The following is a 27,889-nucleotide window of genomic DNA, read 5'->3' on the forward strand; positions in this document are numbered from 1 at the left end:
TTTACACTAATCAGTTGTGCTTTCTGATTGAGGGTTGTGTACGACGAGCTACGATTTTACGAATACAAAACATAGGTGACAAGGTAAGAATGTTATTAGGAAATACAAAAAACAACAACAAACAAATAAAAACATAACTGAATGCCACTGTGGAAAATGTGCTGTAAAGTGAAATAAATAAATAAATAAATAAATAAATAAATAAATACCCGGGTGCGGTAAGTTTACAAGTAATGTGTTTCGGTGGTGCTGCGGGGCCCTCTAGTGATGTAACACGAAGATGCAGTACTATTCCAACGACGAGTATGTACAGACGTACTGTAAGCTGAATAATATTGTATTCATCACATACAGTGCCCCTTTCCACTTGTTTAATCTTGGCTGGCATTGGGCAGCAGTGTGGTGTAGTGGTTAGGGCTCTGGACTCTTGACTGGAGGGTTGTGGGTTCAATCCCAGGTGGGGGACACTGCTGCTGTACCCTTGAGCAAGGTACTTTACCTAAATTGCTCCAGTAAAAACCCAACTGTATAAATGGGGAATTGTATGTAAAAATAATGTGATGTCTTGTAACAATTGTAAGTCGCCCTGGATAAGGGCGTCTGCTAATAAATAAATAATAATAATTTAAGTTATTTAAGCTATAATACATTAAAGTTCAAATAAACACACGTATTCTCTGCAGTGTTAGATAAAAACAGTTTGCTGAAGATTTGACTTTAGTTCCAGACATTTTACACGTAAAAAAAAATAAAATAAAAAATAACGTTGCAGTTTTAAAGTGTACACAAGTAGTTATATAGATGACGCAAAGCTGCAAACAGAATATGTGCTAATATGTAAGGAAGTCCTAGAGATTATGTATATACGGTCTGTGCTGGAAAAGGGGGGTGAAGGGAGGGGGTATTTGTTCTGTCCATACCTGCCCTATTCCCCTCCCACTATAGTGTCTACAATGACGTGTAATTACAGAGGACACTAATGCAGGCCTGGCATGGATTACTGTACAATACAATACATTTCTATAGCGCCTTTCATCACAAGGACAAACAAAAACATCATAATGAAACTATTAAATGAAAAAACTGTTTAATGAAACAGCAATTTAGAGACAAAAATGTGCTGAATTGTAAAGTTAGAAAAACTAAGATAAAAAGACACTTTGTAAAAATAGAATTGAGTCTAAAACAGAAATTTAATTAAATTGAAAATATACACTGCAGACAATCAAAAACTGTGACAAAATGCTGCATAGTGGGGCAGTGTACAGTGAGCTCTCTGTAGTGTGCAGTGCCAAAAACGAGTGCCATCTGCAAAGCTGCAGATCATGTTGCTGTAAATCAAGAATGCTGTGTAACATGTGTTTGCATCACCCTGCCTTTTATATTTATTAAAATACGCATTTAAATGTACAAAGAAGCAAATGCAAAGAAAACAAAATTCATGTATTTGACTATACAGTTATGTTTACAGTGATCATGTTTTCCCCCCCACATTTAAAAAAAAAGGTAAATTAACAGATTTATAACACATTGAAAGTGTCCCATGTTTTACTGTATCCTTCATTATAAAGTATTCTCATGTGAAAAAGCCACCGACAGTCATTGCAATTTCTGTACACTGTTGAACTAGCTGTGACATTCATCCAGGGATTTCACAAAATATAACTCATACGTTTCACATCTAAAATTTCAAATACAAAGCAGAAAAAATAAATAAAAAATGGGACATTTCTCCTTGCTTTCTCCCTCCTTTTTGACACAAAACAAGATCTTTCAGCATAGCATTTCATCCAGCATCATGATATTTCAGCATAGCATTTCATCCAGCATCATTTTTTATTCCAAGGCCATTAGTATATACAAAAAAAAGTATTTATTTTAATTGACAAAAAAAAAAAAACCCAAAAAGAAAATCGTAATTCTACTCTTCAAAGCTGAGGAAAAGTATACTTCACGTGCCCACATATTTGGTATTAAAGAATGCATGAATTAGTGAATTCTCTCAACACTGTTTTTACACATACTGTGGTAATGAACAGAGCCATGTACAGGAGTTTAATTGTGTTAACAAAGTTACTCAACAGAACAGAGAGATATCTCAAACGACATGTGCAAATCAGTTTAGATATATTTCTGATCTTTATAAAGACCACTGGGTTGTGGAATGTCAGGTATTGTTGTACGCAGTCCTCCTCCTCACTGTACGATCTGAGGCATGTTGCTCCATGCTTTGGCTTTCTTCTTGGCGAGTGCTAGCCAGGGAGGCTCTGCTGTGCTGGCAGGGGCTCCAGGGCTGGACGCTGATGGCCTCTTCTCTTCCTGTTCCAGCGTAGCATGCTGTGACATCTCCGAAGAGCAGGACCCTGCTGGAACGGTACAGACAGGCACGTCACTGAAATCCACTGCCAGGCATGCAGGCAGCAGGGATGTGCATACCACAGCTGTGCAGTGCATTCAGGTGAGATACTGTACTAACGTATTGGATCGAAATCACACCCCCAGAGCCTGAATGCATGGAACTCAATTTACAAAGCAGTACAAAATACACTTTTTTTTTTTTAAAAAAAAGGAAACATAAATACACATTTTGTGGGTGCACACTTTACATTTCAAATTTATATTACAAAACAAAACAAACACTTCATCTGAATTGACCAGAGTGTCTACCCCCCCCCCCCCCCCCATAGAGGGCAATGCTGCACTGCAATGTTACTAAGATGTGTTGCACAGCTCTGTAAATCATGAGAAAGGATGTAGAGACCATTGTGCAGGGAAAAGTCACAGAGAGTCCTTTTAATTAATTAAAAAACTCCTACCTGTTACCGTTGAACACGAGAGCTTGGTTGACTCATTCTTCCCGCTACTGAGCGAGACAGGGAGTGGGGTTTGTCTCAGCGAATCATCCTGTTAAAACAAAGATGTAATCAATGTTTTCAGCAAAATAAAAACTGCTGTATATCTAAATGGCATATATGTTATGCACCCATCTTTAACAGACACATCTGTACTACAAACTATTTTAGTATACACATTAGATAAATACACTTTAAAACTGAAAAAAAAAATCGATGTTTGACAAAATTGGAAGGATTTTGTGCAGCTGTGTGGAGATTCAGTGTCTCATTTTATGAATTTTTCAGGGACCATTTGAGGTTTGGAAGTGCCTCCCTGTTTGCAAGTGGTCTTGAAAATCACCGGTGTGGAATTGTGGGTCCACAGTATCCTAACAGAGCCGTTTACCTTCTCTGCACTGGGGTTCCTGTCCGCTGTCTCTTCCAGGGACGGCTCCCTGCTAATGGCGTGCTCTTGATGGACCCTCTGTTTCTGTTTGGCCACAGTGACCCAGGTGGGGGAGGCTGACCTTCCTCCAGTTCTCTCTGTGAAGACAGACCACACTGTAAACACAGCAGCATGGCCTGTCAATGCAAGCTGTTCTGCTGTGTAGAAAAACAGCAGCCGCTGCGCTGTGGCTCTATAGCAAGAGCCATGGCAAGCACTCAATGTACTGAAGCTTTCTAGAGGTTATTCGAGGTTGTTGATCTTTTAAATGCCACTTTTATTCTGTCTGCATGCATGGTGTCGTAAGTGGAAAAGGTGCTTGGCGGAAGGCAGTGAACTGACATGATTGGTCTGACACATACAAGATAAGTTCCAGCCTGTCTCCTAGCAACCTGAAGAACTTACCAGCTCAGCAGATGAGGCTGTTGGCTTCACATTGCTCTACACCATTCTATGCACTACTGCACCATACAGTAGAGTAGGTGGAGTTGAGCAGTTGCAGCCATAAGCTGAGGGAACACAAAGCCACCTTTTCAGGAACAGTGGCTTGAAACCTGGTTTCAGGAGACCAGGTGATCTAGTTTAAGCCAACTTTGCTGGATCAAAACCCATCTCCCTTGGTGTGCCATGCAGTGGACTGAAACCTGGTCGCCTGAAACCAAGTTCCAAGCCACAAAGTGGCTTCGTGTTCCCCTCAGCTTTACACATCTTTATGGGATTCAACAATTGTATACACAAGTATACAATTCCTAAAGCTGTTTAACGTTTATACCTGACGTTTTACTGCACAGGACTGCATTCTCCTCTGACATTTCTGGCTTTTTAGGCAAGGCAGGCTTGCTGCCTGTTGAATCAACCTGGGGTGCCTTCACCACTTCATTGCTACAGACAGCTGGCTCTGCTGTCAGTGCCGCCGCCACAGGCTCTGCCGAGCTCTCACAGCTGTATTTCAGCAAGGCCGAGGTTCTTCTCAGCCTGATGCCAAAAGGATTGTCGCTGCTGGGAGCTTCACGGCTGGGGTGCACTTTCAGGACGGGGTGGGCGGAGGGCACCTGGCCTCTGTCAGGTACCGCTGGGACTTCTGGCTTCTCTGCGGGTGATGTTTCCATTGTTATGTCTGTACATTTATTATTAGAGTCCTTGACTTCTTCAAATGACTCGGGCACAATCGGTGACAGGAAATTAGTGTCCTTCTGCTGTGAGCCCCCTGACAGAGACCTCTGCCAAGCTGGGGCGATGGTGAACCGGGCTTTGCTTGCAGAACTGCTAATCTGTTTCTGCCCCACTGAGAAATGAGTCTGTTGTTCTCTTTTGAGATCTTGCTTAAGACAAGCGTCTGCTGCAGGCTGGTCAGCTTTACTGAAGGGCTCATCAGAATTGGCTGCTAAGGCTTTATGTAGGTTAGGGTTAGTAAGAGGTAAGCTCTCGCTTGCTGGCTGTGACGGGGGACTGTTGTCTTGCAAAGACTGGATTGATGAATGCTGTACAGAATCAGAATCTTCTGTCACTAGAATATCATCCTCACCTGAGGCTAGTTTTGCTCTCCTCGTGTCTTCAGTTTCTGGTTCTGCTTCAGTCTTGGTATCATCTTTAAGCATCAAGTCTTCCTCTATTTGAAGTCCACTCAGTGCTTCATTGTCTGCTTTGGCTGAGTCTTCAGTTGCACCAGCTACATCTTTGTTGTCATCAAACTTCGTTTCTGGGTCTTTTTTCAACGCTTCTTTTTGCTCTGCTTGTTCTTCAGGTGTAGGATGTGCTTCAGTGTCAATGAGCTTGGAGAGACTGGGCTCACAGTTGCTGGAACCAGATTCTGACGATTCCTCCAGAGCGCCAGTGCTTGTGCCCTCCACGCTAGAATCTGTTTCTAAGGTTGCAGCCTCAGGTTCTAGCACACATGCAGATGATAAAGGACCTTCATAGGAATTTGGTACTTCTTCAGAAAAGGATCTGGGTTCTTCATCCTCTGCAGGCTTGCATTTTGCCTCTGTAACACCATCTCCAAAGCTGATATCCTGCGTGCATGTCAACGTACTCGAGAGATCATGGGGGATTGAAGATTTGCAGAGATTTGCTGGAACACGCGGTTCTGCAGGAGAACCTTCCTGGACTTCAGGCCCACTCTCCAGTGGGGGCGGGATACAGGACTCCGAAACATCTTTCCACTCAGGAGCCGGGTTTGAAGGATGGTGTTGCTGCTGCTCGGAGCTTCCCAGTGTGCTTGGAGGCTCGCTGTGCCTTATAGGACTGGCTGTTGTCTCTTCGGATGTCCTGGACTGTGCAGCAGCCTGCGACTGGACTGAAGTTGTTTCTTTCAGCTTTTGCTCTTCAGTGTCCTCTCGTTGTGTAACCAAACCTGCAACGCAAAAAAAACCCACAATAGGTTAAATGCACATCACTTTCTAAAAATACTGATGGTTAAGCAGCCTCATTCCATAACTGGCAGGCCAATAAATGGGTATTTTGGTAACTGCTTCTGTTTCACGTCTGTAGCAGCACACAGGCTGCGGTATCCTGTGGCTGGACCCGTCCACATACCTGCCTCTTCTTTGTTCTGATCTGTAGATTCTTCTGCTATTCTTGTGTTGTATCTTTGTTTATCTTCTTTCTTCAGCACCTTTCCAGTATAACTCTTGGGCTTCAGGCATCCTAAAACCCCTCTCTGAAAAGACAGGCCACAAAACCTTTTAAAATAAATGAGAGATCAATTGAAGTATCTAGGCATGGGTTTATTTACTAGTAGTAAATAATTAATCAAACGTGGAACACTGGAGCCTATTACAGCTGTCTTTTAACCGTTATATCCTGGATCCCCCGCAATGGCTATAATGATCCAGGACACAACTCATATTTGTAGTGGTGACTGCTGCATATTTTACCAAATCAATCGTATGCACATAAAATGAGGTTACAAAATAGCCCGTTTGCTATGTGTCAGATTAATTATATTAAAAATAAAAAGTTGCGGGAGTCACTTTATAGACCTTTTGACCTTAACCATACATCCAAATTCCAATCCTTAAAGGTTCATCCATCAAATAAGCACATTCCAACCACATATAACTACAGCTTTGTGCAAATAAGCACATTCTAACCCCTTATAACTACAGCTTTGTGCATACGCATATAACATCTTGCAGTGTGTCTTTTCTGCTCTGTATTCCACGGCTCTAAGGCTCTACAGAAACCACACTGCACAGCTCCCATGTGTGCTGCATTTCTATGGCTTTGGGTTTCTCTGTGAATGTTTTCAATGAGCAGGGCTCGCTGACGGATGTGGGAGTGTTTGTTTTAATGGGTTCTTACTCTGGCAGGCCTCCTCCTGGCACAGGCCTTGTGCTTGACAGCGATCCGGTGCTTTGCCACAGAGTTGTCCAGGCAGGCCAGGGGGGTCGCAGGGCTACTGAAATCAGCAGGAAGGGGGGCCCTGTCGGGCGACACCAGGGGGCTTGCCAGGCTGGAGGAGGCATCAGTGCCCGCCTGCAGAGAACAAGGACCTTCACTCAGTAGGTATGCATTCATTAACAGATAAAAACCTCTTTACACACATACTAAATAGAGAGTTATAAATGTATGGAAATCGCCTACCAGGCGACGCAGTAGGATCTAAAACACTGGGAACATTTCAAATTAGCTGTTAAATTAGAACCCCACCACCACCAGCAGTAGGGGAGAATGGTGTACTAACAAGAAACGAGCCTTGATGGGCTGAATGGCCTTTTCTCGTTCCCAAACGTTTCTTATGTTCAAAATGTATTTTTGTAATTTCGTTATTTATTTCTGTGGGTTGGCCCCATAGAGCTTTAACATTGATGTGGAACCAGAATAGTTTTTTTTTTTTTTCAGTTTCGGAGCCCTTCCAGATTTTGCAGTGAGCTTAATTGAATATGCCGGCCTGAACTTTTCCTCTAGCTGCTGTCTCTAATTAAAGCTTGTAGTAAGTAAATCTCTTTGCTCAAAAAGAGCCAGCTGTCCAATGTATATACTGTACAATTTTAATAGGTTTCTTAAAAGTTCTGTGACCGGGCTTTCGGTAAACAAACTTTCATCTGGTGAGAGCGGTTTGAAATGTTCAGTTTTTAGATAGAACGATGCTCCCAGGAGACAGCGGCTGGGACGTTATGCAATAATCCCAAAGGGAATCCATCTCCCATCGCTGCTCCTCCCAGCCAGGAAGCCATCAGACCTAACAAAAACAACAACATGAGCCCTTCAGAAAAGCCAGTTACACACCCGCCTCCCAGCCCTGCGGCTACAAGCGCCTCTCCAGATACACCCTCTCAGCATTTCATTAGGAGTTTGGATGCTGGGTTTTTCCAAGTGAATATGTTGTTTGCTGTGTTCAGTTCTTCTTATTACCGTGGTAACTGTTTCAGCATTTAGACGAGTGGCTTTTTACCTGGACTTCTATACAGTACTGGGCTTAAGGTATTCTGGGCAACTGAGAAATCATGCAGACCAGCAATCCAATCTAATATGCTGATGTATACAGTATATAATCTTTATCTTCAAGACACTGAAACCATTTCATTAGTCATCCCAGCACAGTCTTATTTTAAAATGTATCTCAAGTCCTGAAAGAGTAAAGTTTCCTGCTTGCAGATTGAGCATCAAGAAATCTGAAAATTGACATAAAATAACTTACCCCTTTTGATATCTTTACCATTGGTGGCAGCGGTTATTTATTTATTTGTTTTTCAAACGTGCCTCTATGATATATTTTATTTTTATGATTTCTGATTATTCTGTTCAAGCGAATGTTAATTTTGATAATAGAAACTGAGACACACACACACACAAACACACAGTATGAACATCTGTCGTAAAAACAACATTTACCTGTTCATCATCTTCACTGTCTGTCCCCTCTAAACTCAATGAACTGTGTCTTTGGACGGGGTTGGAGGACTGTAGGATAAAGGAAAAACCAAACAAACAGGTGGGCAGTAAGTAAGGGTCTGTTAACAAGGGAAGAGTGACACCAGAGGACAGGAGAAGCCTGGGACCAGGTCACCGGACTAACTCAACCACACAAGAAAGTGGAGCAGAGTGAGGGATGTCACAGCTAGTGGTACGAAGATCCATTGAAAAGAGGCTTGTTTTCACAAGGCTGTATCCAGCTCAAGCCTGTTCTCAATTTGTACATCACATTCAAACGTGCTAATTAGAGTGTTAATGCGTCATGTTCTGGGGAGGAACTGACACACAGTTAGGAGTTACTAGTCAAAACCGGTAAAGCACATAGTTACAGCAGGTAATACAGCCTCATGCCATAGGACACCTCTCCCCTAATGCAGGCATCATTGAAAACCTGTCCTAAAATCAGCTGTATAGCTGGATCCAGACATCCTGCATGCGGCTCTGTGACACTGGGACGAGTGCACTACTCCTATATGTGGCTTGCAAAACACGACCATCGCTGCACCCCCACCCTGTATGCTGGGGCTGTTAAAATCAGCGCAAACTGATTTTTTAATCTTCACGGATCACAACAGAGCCTCTCGGAGCGGGGAAAGCACTGGGAGGCATCAGGGCGGCGGTGTGTTGGAGGGCTCACATTAAAGGAGTTGCTTATTTTCTGGCTTGGTAACTAACTGTTGCTATCTGAAGGACTATGTGCTAGTGACGATTTGACGTAAACAGCCTCGAGAATCTAACCCTAAGTGAAAGTTCAAGCCAGTCAAACCAACACAAACAGCTACTCGGCGGTACAGTGTTTGAATGAGCAGCTCACCCTGTGCGTGGAGCCAGTCAGCACTGTGTGAAGAGTAGAGATCTCCGGGGGACTCTTGGGAAGACCGTCGTCCTCCGACAGAGCCCCCCCATCATCACACTTCTTTCCTGGGGTAACAGCAAGAGGGGAGTCCATTCTGATAGCCTGCTGCAGCTGAAACTGTGAGAAGAATGTTATACATCTCTTATCTATCCAAAAGCACACAACACAAGGTTTAACCCTCCGCAAGGCAGTTGTCTGCAGCTTTTGGTCTTAGTTGTAAGTCCCCTGCAATGCTCCATGGACACTATCAGTTTCAGAGGAAATAATTAAATCACCCTTTACACAGTTTAAGTAAAACAGGATGGATCAGCATTTGGAAGTGGATTTCTAACTGAACAGCCCTACTATAATACAGAAGCACTCTTCCCCCTGAGGTTGAATTGGTAAACTGAACAGCAGATACATGATGACACGGTACCAAGGTTAAGTAAGCACTACTGTACACACCTTTAAGGACAGAGAGATATTTATTTTACAGATAATACGCATGATCTGGACATCCCCTTTTGCATGCTGTTCTATAGGGATCACATGGGCGTATTCATAAGTATTACCATGCCAGTAAATGCCCTGGGCCCCAATGCAATTACTTTGTGAGTATTGCCCACACAGTGTTCTCTTCACAAGGAGCAGTAAACTGCATAATCAGTTGTGAACAGCCTGGCCACGCCTGTTCAACAGACACAGAATTTCATCCTGTCCCAGAAGATTGGCTGAGCCTTCTCTCTTTAGATGTGGTTCAGCGAGGGCTGAAATTAAAAAAAATGTAAAATGCCACCGTCTGTACCATGTCACAGCACAGTTATTCTGTGGTAGAGCAGCAGTCAATTCATAAGGCCTCTGATTAACATCATGCATTTCCTGTGGTCTGCTTACTTGGCGGAGTAAGTTCCTGGAAGAAAACTGCTGGACTCCATCAGATGAGACACAGAGATACAGATCGAGAGCCGTGAAGAGCCAAACTCACTGAGCTTCCTGATACAAGTCACAGGTCTCAGTGTATAACAGCAGCAATGTGATCAGGAATGGAAGCCACAGAAACACAAGTGTACCTGCAAAGACTTCACTTTCCCCGGGATGTTTTCTTGTGAAGACACCACGCCATCATTGGCTTCTGACGAGGGCTTATCAGAAACGAACACGCTGTCATGCGAAAGGGCCTTGTTTCCCATACTGCCCTTGGACCTGAAAAAGAGAATCGGTTTGAGTCAGCCACCACACCCCCTGAGAGACACAGATAACCGTCAGCAGATGACAGCACTTTCCCTGAGGCTCCTCCTTACCCTGTCTCATACTCCTCAGAGTCTGACAAGACCTCCGCCTGGTCTGGGCTGCTGACGTTGTCGCTGGACCGGCTCTGCTTTAAAACACTCTCCCCGTCGGGCGCGGGCGGCTCTTTTCTCTTCTTCTTGACAAAAAAGTTCTTGAACGTCTGGAATTTCGATTTTTTCTTTCCTGATACACACAAAAGAAAACTATTTAAACAACAGACCTATTGAAAGAAAGAAGAAATCCCAGTAAATACTGTACAGTGAACCACGATCAACCAAGCATTATTACTCTGGAGTACAGCACAGGATTTCTTTGTGTAGAGTATTTACAAGCTGGTCATATTTGCTGGATAATTGTAGCATTAACCAGTTTTAGGCTGGATCACCTTTTAACAATAGCATATGTACAGTACTAAATAATAAGGCCTTAAGATGCAAGATTTATGTTTCAGAAATCCTTTCTATTATACGACTGCAAAGTATGATCATTATCTTGAAACTAGAACAATACTGAATAGATTAATCTGATTTGATCTCATTTGCAATATCTATACAAGACTCTAGATAACACCCTTACCATGAAGCACAGCTGATATAACATACAGTATATAACACACACACACTGATGGGGATACATCAGGGGTGCTGGTAGTGTCAGCACAGGAGGCTGCACCGATCCTGGAATGTTGTATTACACTATTATACTAGGTGGTCAGAGATATGAGAAATTGATCACAAAGGGCTCCCTTGGAGTTTTTGCACTTGAAAAAACAACCCACGCACATTTTTTTCATTATCGCCTCAGCGCTTTCTCAGAAGGGATAGGAAGTAGGGCAAAACACCCAGGGTCATGTATCACATTCCAGCGCTGAGGAAGGGAAACGCATTTCAGAGCTGTTTTTTTTTTTCTCATTTTTCTTAAATATGTCGTTCGTAATGCAGTATCAAACAGTACATTCCAGGAGGGTTTCACTTTGTGGCTGTTTGGCTCAGGGCCTGTGAAAACTAATAACTGTCAACTCCGTCAGGAAAAAAACATTTGGTCTCGGAGAGCCTGCGGTTTCGAAATGAGGGACTTGCTTCTTCGAAATAATCCAAATAAAAAACGTTCTTATATTAAAGACGGCCTGTTCTTTTCAGTTAAATCCCTCAAGATCCTGGAAAACACACTGAACCAGGAGCCGGAACGTGAGTGCACTCAAAGGGAACAGCAAATTAAACTTGGACAGTTCTGAATTGTTTTTGTGGCCCCTCCCTGAGGTAACTGTTCCCTTGGCAACCAGGAGCATCAGAAGCAGTTACCTGTGCAGATTTTTTTAATGGAACATGGAACCCCCCCGCCCCATTCCCCTCACAGTTAGTTGTTTGTTGTAATTTTTTGCCGGTTTAAAGTTGAGGCACAAGCACTTGCACTAGTGGCTGCGCTGACCGCTCTTTCAGTGGTTATAGCTGTATTAGATCAAACTGCTCTCTTTAGTTAAATCTCAAAGGCAGTGCAATTACATGAAGACAGCTGCTTAAAATCAGCCCGTGTTTATTTACTAAGCTGCGAGGGATACCAGTTATTTTCTCACTTCGGAGCTACCCCTCTGTATGGTGTAAAAGGTCACTACAGAGAGACACAGCTGGTTCCAGCACATGGATCACAGTGTCTGCGCAGGCAGTAATTGGTTCTGATTGAACATTAGCCTTTATTGCTGTGAGGTTTACATCCGCTTCACTGATTTCCCATGGCTTTTCCCCTGTTACATTATTTAGTTTTTTTATTTAGAGAGAGAGATAGATAGATTATATATATATATATATATATATATATATATATATATATATATATATATATATATATAAATATAGTGTGCTAAAGAGATGGCACTGTGTCCCTGCATTAATATAGAGGCACTGTAACAATAAACCATATATTATATCACTCCCACCACAGCAAGAGTGCCATATAGATAGAGCACCCCCACAGCCTCTCCAAAGATGTAACACTGTGGTAAACAACACAGAGGAACGTGAACACCACCAAACACCCTCCCTGCATCTTCCTCTTTTCAATTGAAGCCTTGTATACAAACATACGATTCATGCAGAATCTAAAGGAATGTTCCTAAAGCAAGTAAACAAATACAATACTGCTTCCTGAAGAAGAAGAAAAAAACACAAGCTTCAAAATGACCAATTGAAAACATGTGACCAAAACATTCCATTCAACCAGCTGTCTGCCCGACTGAGGCTGTGCCGGTTAAAGCAAAAAAAGAAACACAGAGCAATCACATCTGCACTTCCAGTCCTCCTGGTATTGCAGTGAAGCACGTGTGCTAATGGACTCATGCGTCAGGCCTGGGGTTGAGTGCACATCCACTACATTTCAACATGAATACAGATTGCTGCACGTTTGCATGAGCGCGCACTTCCCCTCGTTCAGTTGCTGCAGCTAACAAAGGTAAACTGAGTTGCATCCTTCGTTCTGTGTTGAGGGACGGAAAGGGAAAGTCACACCCCTTACCGGAATCGTGCCTTAGTGTCCACACAGCACTGTAGACAGGACTCATTCAGTCCTTTTCTAGCAGCACAGTGTCCCCTGAACCATCCGGGGGCACTGACAGAGTCCGAGCCCAGAGACATGGAGAGGCACCTAGCATGCTTTGTTGGTCTCTCGTCCAATTAGCGAGCAGACTGCTGATGGTATCTGAATACAGGAAGGCACAGTAAAGTATATAAACGGGTTAAACCCTTAAGACACAGTTGCTGCCCTCTTCACTAATAAAACATATTTGTCAGAACAATTACTTCATTGTGTTTTCCGACAGGTCCAGACTGCAGCAGCTTTGTCTTGTGTGTGTGTGTCAGTGCGGCAGCACCCTGGGTCCATGTCTGACTGAAACACTGCCAGCACCTAACTGTGCACGCTAGCACATGTCAGATAGCAGGAATAAACAGCACCGAGAGTGCACTTTCCCTGCCAGCCTTCCCTCCCGAAGACAAGATTAGATGAAGTGAGAAACAGCAGGGCTGTTTACGCGATGGCTTTAAGCAGGATTTGAACCAGTGAGTTTTTGTTGAAACACTAGATCAGTTGTTACTTCTAAGGACTTGTCCAAAGCTCAGGGATTTCTGATTAAGCTAACAGTAAACACTTTGTTTTCCCTTGTGTTGTGTGTGGGATGTCGTGTCAGCAACTAATGTGGAGAAGTCTCAAACAGGTCCCAAAGGCTCAGAGTTTAAACCAGTCGCAACCACATGGAACTTCTTAAGCACCCAATATAGCACTTATTTGAATGTACTTTCCCAACCATTTATATCCCTAATCTCATCTAGGAGATTATCCCCAGGACGGTGGCAACTATTATTGAGTGACAGAGCTAATCCACCCTCCTTCCTCCTCTCAGATGAGCAGTTTCAGGGCTGTTCCTGACACGCTCGTATCAGTGCCATCTCCACCCTCTCTCTCTCTCTCTATATATATATATATATATATATATATATACATATATACACACACACACACACACTCACACACACACACGTTACTTCACTCACAAACTGCAGACCTCTCCAGTAGGACAGGAAAGATAACCCAACTCGAAACAGCAGACCGGTATGCTAATCTAATATAAGAAATGTGTATTAATGCCCATAACGCATATCATTTTGCAAGACGCTGCACATATAAACTTACGTAATACTGAAAGTGTTTAACAACATGCATTCAGTTCTTATTCCAATAAACTGGCACTGAAAAACGAAATCAGAAACACACCACAGGGAAAGCCTGAGCCAGCAATCTGTAAAAAAGGAAAAGAAAAGCTGTCCAGTAAAAGCACTGAGCTCGACTAGACGGCTCCTTTAAAAACAGCACCAAATTGCTTACCTGGGCATTCCTCAGCCTTCTCCATTGGCTCCAGCCTCGGACCTGCATCTGGAAGTCCTGAAGCCATAATACTGAACTCGCTGCAAGAGACAGAGGGGCATTATTTATTCAGGTTCCGTGCACAGAACAGCACCTCAGCCACTTTCACAGGGCACAACCGAGCAGCACGGAGCAGCACTTCAGTTTGAGCTGGCACTATCAAATAGGGGTTTACTAAAATCAAGAGGATTTTCTTCCCTAAATCCCTCCTGCACACTGATTTATTTTGTATTTCTATTATTATTTATGAATGTAACACACAAGCAAATCTTGTTTCCAACTGTCTAAGACAATTAGGTGTAAGATTTGCAGTTTAAAAAAAAAAGCTGTACAATATTGCAGTTCTATAAAACAGTGTTTTAACAGCTTAGAAACATTACAGCATACCTGTTGCTTTTGTGATTAACACACATGCTCTGGAAAACAATTCACTGCACTTATTTTAGCCTTGTTGGTTCTAGAAAGACGTATAGCACCACAGCAAGATTAAAAAAAAAACCCTATGAATTATATTCTGGGTATCATTTTGATTAATTTGAAGTACACAATCCAGAAGTATCATTAAGACATTATAAAAAACAACCCTGAACACTTTTCTCCGATAGGGTGGAAGTCTACCCCTCCCTGAATTCTTGCACAATCAACATGCAAAGATTGATGTTTTTGTGAAACCCTTGCTTGGCCTTAAGAAGTATAGATCTGCTGCATCAAACCACAAATCCAGACAGCTTTTCTGCAAGTATGTTAAGCCGTCAATATCTTGCATAATGCACGGCCATTTGGATTTATGAGCTGGAAATTCACCAGACATTATCGACTGGCATCTATAGTTGCTATGCCTGCTCTTAATTGCTTTAACTTCAGTTATTTCTGTAAACGGCTTCCTAACATGTTAATGCAAGTAGTCAACAAACGTTGTTATCGGAGAGAAGAGAAAGATGCCAGAGTCTTGCAGTGGCACTGAGAACAGCAGCTAACAACAGGGCTTCCAAAGGCATGGAAGTGAGATTGATAAGCAGGCTCTGCTCCCTGCTGATAAGGGCAGAGCAGGAGTGACTGTCTCGGATATACTGGACTCTGCTGTACTGGAAATAAGTGACTCATCAACAAGATTTCTGACAGAAAAAGTCAACATGTTTACAAGTCCTTTAGAAAAAGAAAAAACAGGATGCAATCATGCAATAATGTGTTCATATCTAGCTTGAGTGTTAAAGCTGGGATCAACCTAGACCCAAAGAAACATCATCATTATCATCATCATCAATGAAATGTATTTGAAAACATTAACTCTGCCTCCACAGCTTTCCACACTTCAACAGCATGGGCTCCTCCAGGCTCTGGCGCAGTGTTTCAGTGGGAGTGGCAGGAAGCATGTGTGGAATGCTGACAAGCCCCTTACAGAAGTATACCGCAGAAGATTCTGCAGTTTCCCCTGCATCTCCCATGCGCGTGTTGTGCATTCACTGCGCTTCGCAATGCTTGGGACAGCAAGGTTAGCTGGAAAGCCTCATTGGAATCTGGCCTCAGTCACAAAAGAGACAAGTACGGTGGTCTTCTGCACATGCCAGGAAACCAGCACACAATTCCTGACCACAGACAGAACGAACCAGTGTGAACAGAACAGGTTCTGTGCTGATCAGTATGGGGGTCTTATTAGATCCATGCCAATGGATCTAATAATAATACATCCATGCCAATGGAAAGAGAATCAACAACAACAGAGCTTAGAAAGGGTCAGTTTGTTCGTGCCCAAGTTAAAAATAACACTGCAAACTTTAAGAGCCCCAACACCCTCCAGTTGTTGCTGTACATGAGAACAGCAAGCACTACTGAAACACAAAGTGCTTTTTCTTTTGTCCTGGTTTACTCGTTCTTGTTTAATCCCAGACGCGCCCTCCTCCAACGCAGTGGCTGTGAGGTAACTGTGCCCAGCTCCTCCCCTCAACACCCCCCCCCCAGATGTTTTATTGTAAACTATTTTATTTTTTTGAAATGAGAAAACGTTGAAAAGAGTGCAAGGGCAGAGCATGAAGTCCCCGTGGAATGTGGATAAGAAGACATTTCATTTCCCGGATCATGCTGGAAACTTTTGTTTTTCTCATGCCTGGTCAGCTGAATCAAAGAGAAAAGCTGCTGGGGTATTCCGCTGCTCCACAGAACCATGTGGATCAATTGCCTTCCTCGTGTAGCTAACACTAATTGGCTGCAGCTGGACCCTTGGCTGCTCCCTGAGATGGGAACAGGGAAGGAAATGCCTTCATTATATTTGTACTGGGTCACGTTGTAATTATATCAGGTCCGAGCACAGTTGCACAAGTCATATTCTGTACATGGAATGTGTGCATGCTGAAATAATTAGTGTTCACTCATAAAGCACTCTGCATCTCACCACATGAGATGAGAAAATCCCATTTCATTAATGTCTTAATGTCTGAATTATACTGGAAGTGTAAAACGCGCACACACACACACACACACACACACACACACACACACACACACACAAAAACTGGTCCTTTTTTATTCCTTCAAATTATGCATTATATTGTATTTATAAATATATTTTCCAGACCAAGAAAAAAAAATGTGAACTGCCCAATGTGACTGAACTGCCCAGTCCGGAACGTGAGCTCTCATTTGGTGCAGATTCGGTTTTAAAGAGTTTTATAACAGTACCACTATTTGGTAATTTTTGTACGAATCATACAGTACATGTGATGTCATATCCGTGGCGATATTTCAGGAAGTTCATGATGGTGAACAAAGACATCGCCATCATGAACTTCTATCACGTGATTTCAAATAAACAAAACATCCCATCATGGAGCTCAGTGCATTCTAAAGGTTTCCGAGATAAACGTACACATTGCCTTTGTTTCTTTTTTACTTGCAAACACATTACGCAGAAACTTCTCAAAATAAAGTCAACTTGCTCAATCCATGGCTTTAAATACACTGCACACTGTACTGCCAAACTAGAGGTTATACAGTTAAGTAGTACTCACATTTATATTTAGACAATTACACAGTTTGTGCTTGAAATAAAATGATTAGGTTAAGTCATCTTGAATGTCAGAGTTCTGTTTTTGGAGCAGGCTTTGCACGCTGTATTATTAAACTGGCATGAATAATAACATGACTCGATGAAGGGTGCTGCAGAAGCCAGGGCACACGTGTCATACCATCATTACACAGCAACCACGCAAACCCAGTCTCAGACCGGAGAATCCATAACTCAAACAAAAGCAAAATCAGCAGTCCAACAATCCTGGGCTGAACTTCATCTCTGCTAAGTCTTCACTGATACAATAGGGGGAGGGATAACTGTTGCTTAAGCAGTCTGGTTTTCCCTTTCAAGAACACTGCAAACTTTGCATGACAATAAAATCTTAAAATGTGTCGATTCTAGAAGTTAAGCTGTGCTCTGATCTGTTGACATTTCCCTGGTACAATCCCTGATACAGCACACCTCAATGTGTCCGACTGCCTGGGGGTCAGATCCTAGCTGCACAATCCGGCACACACATTTCCTTTACCAGAGCTGCTCCACTTTTAAATAGAAATTAAGATGTGCACGGAATGCAGGGAAAGAAAGAAAATGCACAACAAGGCCGGCAAATCCTGTTTCCTCCCTAAAGGAGACCATGAGAATCCTTCCAGTCTGTACATTTTCATGGAATCGGTGTAGGCTGCTGTTTACCATCTATCTCTGTGCCAGAAGACCAGTGTACACTGACCTTTCCATGAACTGTGTCAGGGATGAGGAGAACTTCTGCTGAATTGTTCTGCAGATCATTATTTTAAAATTCGTTTAAGATTTTAGTTTAGTTTAGTTTATTTACGGTAATTAACATGTTACCAGGACCTCTGGCTTTGGCTAACATAGATCAAATGTGCCTGGACTGCCTTGCCCACTGTTTTATATTTCTCCACTCTGCACAAACTATTTGCACGACTGCTTCTAATGACATGTTTCTCTGGAAGAAGATACTGTAGACAGACTAACTAACTAACTAAATAACTAACTAACTAACTCTCTTTCTCTCATACATACACACATTCTCTAGGAAAACTAGACTCAAATCAAAACCAGGTCATACAACTTAAGTGGCTTTAGCTCAATCCCCAGTAGCTGCTAATAGTTTACATCATGGTAGAATTGCACAATCTGCAGAGTATCTGAGCAGTGTGGAGTAGTGGTTAGGGCTCTGGACTCATGACCGGAGGGTTGTGGGTTCAATCCCCAGTGGGGGACACTGCTGCTGTACCCTTGAGCAAGGTGCTTTACCTAGATTGCTCCAGTAAAAACCCAACTGTATAAATGGGTAATTGTATGTAAAAATAATGTGATATCTTGTAACAATTGTAAGTCGCCCTGGATAAGGGCGTCTGCTAAGAAATAAATAATAATAATAATTCCTCCAGTATTTAAAGACGTACATCCAGGGTAGGCCCACAGTTGACTTCCCTGGAGAAAACAAAGTCTGGGTGCAGACCTCTGCTTTCTTTCAGAAAGGGTTGTGCTATACCATGTGAGATCCAGCAGGCAGGCTGTGGGTTAGACCATATATTCTTGAATTAAACTTTTCTTTCATGAATTAAAAAGAGATAGCCTTTCACATTTGAACACATCCATTACTGTACAATGTGGATCAGGGTTCAGGGCGAAGGGAAGTCCAGTTACTGTACAATGTGGATCAGGGTGAAGTCCAGTTACTGTACAATGTGCATCAGGGTTCCGGGAGCAGGGAAGTCCAGTTACTGTACAATGTGGATCAGGGGGAAGTCCAGTTACTGTACAATGTGGATCAGGGTTCAGGGCAAAAGGGAAGTCCAGTTACTGTACAATGTGGATCAGGGTTCAGGGCGAAGGGAAGTCCAGTTACTGTACAATGTGCATCAGGGTTTAGGGAGCAGGGAAGTCCAATTACTGTACAATGTGGATCAGGGTGAAGTCCAGTTACTGTACAATGTGCATCAGGGTTTAGGGAGGAGGGAAGTCCAGTTACTGTACAGTGTGGATCAGGGTTCAGGCCGCAGGGATGAGACCTGTGCAGATGTGCTCATGATATTATGAATGAAGAGCCATCTGGCTCAGTATTTCCCAGCTGCTGCACGTCTCAGAGTCACTGCGGAGCAGGATACATGATCCCTGCTGCCCTTTCACTCACACAGGCATTCACACAGCTCCATTTTCACAAGAGAAAATCCCCTCTAGCAAAACCCTACAGAGCAAGCAGGGGCAAATCGACTAACTTTTGTTGACGTCCAATATTGTTTTGTTTCATAGTTTCCCTTAAAGTTACAATCTCAGTTCATTCCTAGTTTAGAAATGTAATTATTAAGTAACATAACTAGTAAAGCTCTTCTATCTTTATTATTATTATTATTATTATTTTTAAATATGATGTCGTCGAGTGTCCTAATTCAAGTGTCTTTCCAACTGCAAGACAATTCCTGCTAAAATAAAAGCAGAAGGCAGCAAATGAAGCCATGGTCAGCACACCTTCAGAGCTGTCTCTCTCTTGCAAAGCAGTCTTATACCTGAACAGGTCAAGCCAAGGGTAGCTCAAACATATGCACGAAACATTTGAATGAACAAATCCATTTGTGTATGTCTGTAGTGTTTTGAATAAGGAAGATATCAGATATAACACAGTTAAGCCCGGGACACAAATGAGCAGCGTGGCGCAGCACCGCTAGTGGGGAGCGGTGAGGGGAGATACCGCAAAACTGGTGGACACACATAAAACAGTGTATACGGCAGCAGTGTCCAAAGTAAATCATGACCCTACCAATACAGCCAAACTGGACACACATGATGGACACACAACCCTCCCAGACAAACCTCGACCACGTGGAATTTTCTGTTGTTTGCAGGTATGTGTTTCAATGGCAATACAACCTGTGTTGTTTTAATTGTATTTCTAAAATGATGTTTGAATTAATAAATCATGTAATGTAAGTGATAAATACCTGATATCCCTACAGCCTGTGCAACAACTTTGCAACTGCAGCCCAGATGCTGTTATCCTTGTAGTACCTGTTCTTTGGTTCAGACAACTCTGGGTGATGCGACACTTCAGTTAGAAGTGGTTCATCCATGTTGATGGATATTCAGCCGTTTTCATCCAGATGTGACATATCATGCAATCCCAAACCACCCACCTTATTGGTTAGCGCAAGAGTTGCTGCTGCGGAAAAATGTCTCCACTGCAAAATATCACTCGCCTAGTGATATTTTACCGTTCTAAAATTCTGCAGCTGCGATACTTTTCCACTACAGTATTTTTCCGTCACTGAGTTCAGTCTCATATGTGTCCCAGGCTTTATGGTCAACAAATGTTTAATTAGTGACTAATAGGTCATGTATTTTGGTTTGGTTGTAGCTGCAGTGTATTGTATTGTACAGATGACCTCTCTCGTGTTGTTTTTAACTTTGTACAGTGCTCTGGGATGCCACAGTGTGAAGGGAGCTATATAAAACTGCAGACGTATTGTATTGTAGTGTAGTGTATTGTATTGTAGAGTAATGTATTGTAGTGTAGTGTAGTGTAGTGTAGTGTATTGTATTGTAGCATTGCTGTTGCTGTTGTTTTTACAGATTGAAACCATTTCTATGACGAGAATCCAACAAAAGCAGCTCAAGAAGGAGCTTAGGGAACAATTCTTTACATAAACACACATACTTCAATGACTACAGGCTCTTTCTGAACAGCTTGCTAAGGGTACAGATTCATTCTGCCAAGTGCAAATTTACAACAACAGAAAAACAGTTCTTAGAAGTGCTTTAACGTCACCTTTAACTGGGAGAACGACCAGTAAGAAACAGTTTGAAATCCTTCATACAAGCAACACCAAGTGCTACTGTGTGGCAAAATCAATCAACACCACACAAACACCCATATATACACACACTCACACAAGCCCTCACATAAGGAGCCTAGGAAGATGAATTGTTTTTCTTCAAAATGAACCGCTTTGAAGCTTATGCTTCCAGAATAGCAATTGACAAATACCAGATTTATTTAGCCACATAATTGGCAGGATTGGAAAACAGGCCAGAGAGATCCTATCATTTCCCGAAGCCTACCTAGCTAATAAGTATTCTGTTGCTGTTGACTTTCAGCTAATTCTGGCAGAGCGAAGCTCTGGTAATGATTCACAGGCCAGCACGCTGTATCCTGTCTTGTCAGTTTAATCGAAGGAGTCCGTTTTTAATCATTGACCTAGAGGGTGCTGTAGGTTTCCATCACACTTGCGCTCCTTTGCTCATTCGTTTTTACTGCATGTGCTTCCACTGAAACAGGTCCCCTCACTCAGTCAAAGAGAAATGAAATGCAAGGTCATGGAGAGCACTAGCAGTGGCACTCTGAACCCAGTGTGGCATTGCCTCCAGGACTCATTTTAAACCATAAGAATGGCATGAACGTCCTCCGCAGCAGTCATGACCTCGTCTAACACCCAGCCGTCTCCGCGGCCAGTTATCTAGCAGATATTACTGCTTAAATCAGAATACATTTAAAAACTACAGAGACCACTCAGTTGGGTCAGACTTATTTTGGCCGCCATGCAAAATAACAGTTAGCGTTACTGCGAAGAGAGGCAGACGCCTTTGAGAAACCCAACCCTAGGCAGCTGGAAAAGTTACTCAAGCTCCCATGACTTCCATTAAACAAAAGCCATGCAGACTGAACACCAGCGACGCCAGGACAGGACGCGACGCTCTCCAACCCTCTCCTTATGGCATTTCCTGCAGCGCAAGCAGGGGCTGCATCTGGAGGAGGACCGGGTTTAAGCATCAAACATAAAATGATATAAGGAGCATTTTGCATTTTGGCAGCCTGGGGCTACAGTATAGCTACTGTTGTGAATTCCATCCCCCATGTGGAATCTATTTAGCACTAAATATATAGACAGCTTACAGACCAAGTGACAAAGAGCAGCCCTGGGATCCAGCATCATCTGAGATAAAAAGATTAGGAGCGAGTTCAAATCGTAGCTCATTGCTTCTAACCAGATCAGTGCTTTGCTGAGACAGCACCACGCATGCTCTGAAACAGGCTCCATAAACCCCTGAGCTGGAAGGAATGCTTGTTAACTGAATCCAAGTAAATGCTATCCCACACTCGCTTTGATTATGGAATTACAGTAACTTACATTGAAAAATCCTATTTATGCAACAATAGCGTGGCTGTGCTATAGAGAACACTGTCTCTTTAAATGCTCCAACAGCTTTATCTGCGCAATGTCAAATGACAACTTTAGAAGTACACTGGTCTGTACTGAAAGGCAAACACAGGAAAGGCACTATTGACCCCACTTCGGATCAGTACGAAAAGGGAGGTTTTAGAAATGAAACTCTGACTGTGTCCTTTAAACCGCTTTGCAAGCCTGGCCTGTGTACAGACAGGGGTTTAAGGAAAGGAGCCCAGTTTGGCTACTACACAATGACACGGTTTCCCTCAACATCTTAGACACATTTCACTGCTTTGCTGTTTTCCTATCCATGCTGAAGTGATCTGAGAATCAATTTAAGCCACTGTACCAGGAAGGGCTTTCAGTGTCAGTACTATTAGGAAATAACACCTTTTCTTTGACTACTTAGACAGCGTTCATTGTACACCTACAGCAGTCAATTATCCTGTATCAAAGAATACAATAGGAGAAGCACACAGAGACAGAAACTACCACATGACTTGTGACAGTTTAGGGTTTAATACAGGATTTCTACATTTGAGATCTCAAACCTAGGGAACCGAATAGTTGACAATAATAGTAAACATTAAAAGCTTTGAAAAAAATACTTAACAAGCAGGCCAAAAAATACTACTTTATATTTTGTTACTTACAGAAAGGTTTACTTCAGGAAACTGTCACCCATCCAGTACATAAAACCTGGTGCATCACAGTGACAATACTTTCTGTTTGTTTCTTTCATAAAATAGCATTTAAATAAAAGCGTCTTACTTACTTTTTACCTCGTAGACAGCTATACAATCCAGCCATGCTCCATTGAGGTACAAAGAGAAAAACACATAGAGAGCTGCTCTTTACTTCATCCTTTCTACAAAAGGAGCCCTGCGCTCGCACTACAGTACAAGAATCAGTGTTCAGCCGCTGCTAGTCCTCTAAGTGCCACACGCAGATACACAAAGCCAGCATGCCGATGCAATTACCAGCCAGATAATGTCGCTGCTAACTTTGAGAGGCCCTCCTACACCACTGGCCTGTCTCCAGAATGGGAAGGGCTTGTTCTAACAGCCCGCCCTGTATTCCAGACTGTGTCTCACAAATACAACCCACAGTGCTATTGTCTGACTGCACCGTGTGTTTTACACTGGGGTCAGCGAGTCTCCCATTGATTAGGACGAGGAAACCAATAGGCTTTACAGGCCAATAGAAAAACATGAGGCCAGTGAAACCGCCAGCGTCCGAGCCATGACCCGGAGCCCTGCAACAACAAATAAACCCAGGAAGATCTCTCTCTAACCCCATGACCTCCGGCCACTTTTGACACATCGTTATCTGTCCAGAACTAATACAATACAATGTCCTCATACACTCAGCATGCCTCTTGCATCTACTTCATGTGCACCGCAGCAGGTTCCCTGCAGGTTAATGACAGTGAATTAGTTACTGGGGTTTTACAGGGAACAGTGAATGTTATCAGAAACAGATGATTTTGGAGCTAACTCAGTGCTGGGCGATGCCTGTATTGCTGTGTTTTTGTGGTTATAAAACAGTGATGCAAGCGTGTTAATATGACTGTACAAGAAATGAAAACTCTTTCTCTGTAGCGGATATGGGCTCTCCATGATACGTGTCTTTGCCACCACATTCTTTAGACAATCTAGATGATCACAGCCTCACTTACTAAATACAAAAATAAGAAAAAAAAAAGCTTCCAAACAGGAACGGATGCTCTTTGTCTGATAAGAAGCTTTCCAACACAAATAGAAGATCAGTGTTGAAGTATATTTTTCATTTAAAATGACATCACGCTTTTGTTTCGAGAAGCCAGTTACATAAGCGATGCACATGAAGGCCACCCTACCCAGAGGTACTGAGAGCAGAGCAGTCACTTGCACAGGTAGAGCTCCCCATTCAATTGACTGCAGTCATATAAGACATTCAAAACGGTTTGATTTCTATTGAATAGGCTGCTCTGCATTGCACAACTGTATTACATATCAAAGCTGTGCTTGTGTTTGAGTCCAGTTTCTTTTTTGGGTTGTTTTTTGGAGAACCTGGGAAAGAACTTTTCACTCAGGGGACTGTAAGGGATTTGGCTAAGCCTGGATGAAAGCCAAAGCAAAGAACCAGGTCTACAAAGCTATTTCTAGATGCAAAAACAAAAAGCAGGTTTCATCACAGCAGGCTAGCTTCTCAAAGCTATTTACACCAACTTCAAACTCCTCACAAGCAACTGCACTGAATGACTTGTGAGCTGTTTATTGTGGCTTGGTGTGTTTGTCCCAATCTGAAGATATTGTGCTCATGTTTGAAGTGAATACCTTTGAGAAGGTAGTGCAGTGTATGTAAGCTCCTTGCTCTGGCTGCTGCACACCTTACCTGATCGGGACCAGGCTGCAGCTCAGAACACAGACTCTTTCTTCCCAATACTTGCCAGTCGTCAGCTTTCCAGAAATAATATTTTTTCATTCAGCATCCTGCTTCAGCAATATAGAACGCACAGTACTACGCTGTTAAGTCTTTGCTTTTCAGATTTCAGATTTCATTAACAGCACATTTATGTGGGACATTCTTCCCACCATAGTAAGCACTGCTCTTCCAGAAATACGGACCTCTCTCTTTGTGAATTATCATGCCATCACATAAAACAGTGTTCTTTTCACAATGCAGGTCTAGAAGATTAACAAGAACACATCTGCGTTGTGAGAATTCCAATCATGATAAAGAGAAGGAGATGTGATAACTAAATTGGACTAACTAAGTAAGAATTATTATAGAATATATAGAAAGATGACAGCATCTTGTACATGAGGCTGACATAACCAGGACACTCTGGGTCTGACTACATTCAGACCTGCCCTTTACCTGAAAATATAGAAAGATGACAGCATCTTGTACATGAGGCTGACATAACCAGGACACTCTGGGTCTGACTACATTCAGACCTGCCCTTTACCTGAAAATATAGAAAGGTGACAGCATCATGTACACAAGGCTGATATAACCAGGACACTCTGGGTCTGACTCCATTCAGGGCCACACTGCTGTCGTTAAACTATTCGACTGCATTGTGTTTACAGTGCCATGTTCAGGATATGGCCCTGTGGGTAAGGCCGAGGTGTTAGCAGATATCATGACCCCTGACCCGAGCTTTCACCCTGACTCACTCAAGCAGTACAAATTAGATTTCACCTTCACGCTGAAGCCAGCAACATCCTGCCCCCTGCCTCTGCCCTACTTTTGACAGAGGGACTCGGATTTCATTTTTTGTTTATTTAACACTCTGGAGCTTGTGGCTCTCAAACACTCTGGAGCTTGTGGCTCTCAAACACTCTGGAGCTTGTGGCTCTCAAACACTCTGGAGCTTGTGGCTCTCAAACACTCTGGAGCTTGTGGCTCTCAAACACTCTGGAGCTTGTGGCTCTCAAACACTCTGGAGCTTGTGGCTCTCAAACACTCTGGAGCTTGTGGCTCTCAAACACTCTGGAGCTTGTGGCTCTCAAACACCCTGGAGCTTGTGGCTCTCAAACACTCTGGAGCTTGTGGCACTCAAACACTCTGGAGCTTGTGGCTCTCAAACACTGGAGCTTGTGGCTCTCTAACACTCTGGAGCTTGTGGCTCTCTAACACTCTGGAGCTTGTGGCTCGAACACAATGGAGCTTGTCTGGCGTGCTCTGCAAATAGGACTCCAGTGGAAGGCACTGAGCTCCTGCAGGGCTGCTGCTGATTATCAATAAAAGCTGTTAAATAATCAATGCAGATCCTGTGTAAAGTGTCTAAGTGCTAAAGGAACAAAGGAAACAGCACATACACCTTACACTGAGAGTCCCTGCTAGTGCAGTGCTAAAGGAGCAAAGGAAACAGCACAGACACCTTACACTGAGAGTCCCTGCTAGTGCAGTGCTAAAGGAGCAAAGGAAACAGCACAGACACCTTACACTGAGAGTCCCTGCTAGTGCAGTGCTAAAGGAACAAAGGAAACAGCACAGACACCTTACACTGAGAGTCCCTGCTAGTGCAGTGCTAAAGGAACAAAGGAAACAGCACAGACCACTTCACACCGAGCCCCCCCACCCGCTCTGTATTGATTGCTCTCATTCTCCATTGTTTTTTTTTTTTGGGGGGGGGGGGGGGGGGGGGCAGGTTTGTCTGCCGCCTCATTCTCGGAGCATGATTTTCAAACACACTGATTTGGTTTACAGGGTTTTATTTTTTACAAATGCATTTGAAGCAGGCGGACCCACATGCAATTCATAATATACTACAGAGTTTTGGCTGCTCTTACGGGACACTGCAGTATTTAACATTTTTATGGGCTCTGTAACTAGGAACAAGCAGGTCACTGTGAGATAGCAATTAACCCCTTAAGGTACACAAAGAATTGGGCGGTTATTCCAACGGGTTCTTCTTTAAAAATACATTTGAGAGTGACTCAAGTATCAAAAGGAGGAAACTGACAGTTTGGATGAGCAGATCAACCTGTCAGTACATTTTAAACCCCGTTTCGTGTACCTCGTTGCAAAAACACTAAAGTTAGGACCATTTTATCTGAGACACAATTGTACCTTAAAGGGTTAAACACTGCTGGCGTAGTAATGACGGATTTTGCATTACATCACTGTATGCTGCTTCAGACCGCTATTGTAGCAAAACAACCAAAATGAGTGTGAAAAAAACAACAGTAAAATATCACTAGTAGTCGTATTTAGGTCAATCAAAATACAATGCAAAGAAACTTCCTTGTACTTACTTGAAGCGATCTAAATGATGTACTCTTCACCGAGGGGTCTGCACTGAAATCTGCTTTGTTTTCATAAAAGTGTGTATGCACACACTGCAGACCCAGCGTGTCCAATCCGTATCGCAGCGCCCAAACTAACGGAGCATCTGGAACTTTGTTTTTGAATTGATGCCCCAGATGTGCGGTGCTGCTCTCTTGCTTCAGCGACTCAAGCCGACTCCTCTCCTACAGAAGTTACAGCGCGGTTCTGTGGAAGTAATACTGACTGCTCTCTGTCCAAGACATACATTTCGGCAACAAATAGTAATTTTTAAGAAACGTAACTCACAACACTCGTTTAAAAAACGTGTTACTTACAGGTCAGTCTGTTTTGAAGCAAGTATTCTGCTTCTTCCACCAAAGCAGTATGAGTTTTTTTTTTTTTTTTTGTAATCAGTGTTGGACACTCTCTAGTCTTGGAACCCAGATCACGTCACCACCCACTTCCCTTATAAGGAGGAGAGCTTCACTGGACTTAGCTAGACAGACGGATACATGTACAGACATGCGCCGGTCTGCACGTTTCTAATTACGTTTGATTTTCTCGTGGGTGATTGACTGTTTTATGGGTTTTTTTTTCACATTTCATTTTAATTTACAATAAAGACAAAAAAAAGTTAAAATGCAGGTCTGAATGTACTGTTAAGTATATCCCTGCAGACGTGCATCCCTCAAG

At 42.8% G+C, this 27,889-nt stretch overlaps 1 protein-coding gene and 2 long non-coding RNA genes across 12 annotated transcripts; 2 read left to right on the plus strand and 1 right to left on the minus strand.

The window, feature by feature from the left end:
* LOC131697855 (uncharacterized) lies at positions 1–3,268 on the plus strand. The gene is made up of 3 exons (XR_009307511.1): positions 1–83; positions 2,329–2,458; positions 3,141–3,268. It is a non-coding gene; the product is annotated as an uncharacterized LOC131697855 (long non-coding RNA).
* Positions 1,071–27,645, minus strand: LOC117412334 (capping protein-inhibiting regulator of actin dynamics-like). 10 transcript variants are annotated; one of them, XM_058989573.1, is made up of 13 exons: positions 27,532–27,645; positions 27,184–27,399; positions 14,198–14,277; positions 10,336–10,507; positions 10,105–10,237; positions 9,011–9,169; positions 8,116–8,184; positions 6,583–6,756; positions 5,815–5,938; positions 4,052–5,632; positions 3,241–3,377; positions 2,817–2,904; positions 1,071–2,366 (listed from the first exon to the last, which is right to left on the minus strand). In XM_058989573.1, the coding sequence occupies exons 3-13, from the start codon at positions 14,262–14,264 to the stop codon at positions 2,197–2,199; spliced, it is 2,874 nt and encodes a 957-aa protein (XP_058845556.1). In that variant the 5' UTR covers positions 14,265–14,277; positions 27,184–27,399; positions 27,532–27,645; the 3' UTR covers positions 1,071–2,196. The 10 variants fall into 10 exon arrangements, with proteins under 10 accessions (XP_058845556.1, XP_058845555.1, XP_034776301.2 ...); XM_058989572.1 differs by having other exon boundaries at positions 27,184–27,421; XM_034920410.2 differs by lacking the exons at positions 27,184–27,399; positions 27,532–27,645 and adding an exon at positions 24,812–24,830.
* On the plus strand, positions 6,675–7,768 carry LOC131697856 (uncharacterized). Its single transcript, XR_009307512.1, has 2 exons — positions 6,675–6,786; positions 7,123–7,768. It is a non-coding gene; the product is annotated as an uncharacterized LOC131697856 (long non-coding RNA).
* Positions 27,646–27,889: the final 244 nt, after the last annotated feature.

Source organism: Acipenser ruthenus, chromosome 16 (genome assembly GCF_902713425.1).
Source record: "Acipenser ruthenus chromosome 16, fAciRut3.2 maternal haplotype, whole genome shotgun sequence".
In the NCBI taxonomy this organism is placed as follows: domain Eukaryota; kingdom Metazoa; phylum Chordata; class Actinopteri; order Acipenseriformes; family Acipenseridae; genus Acipenser; species Acipenser ruthenus.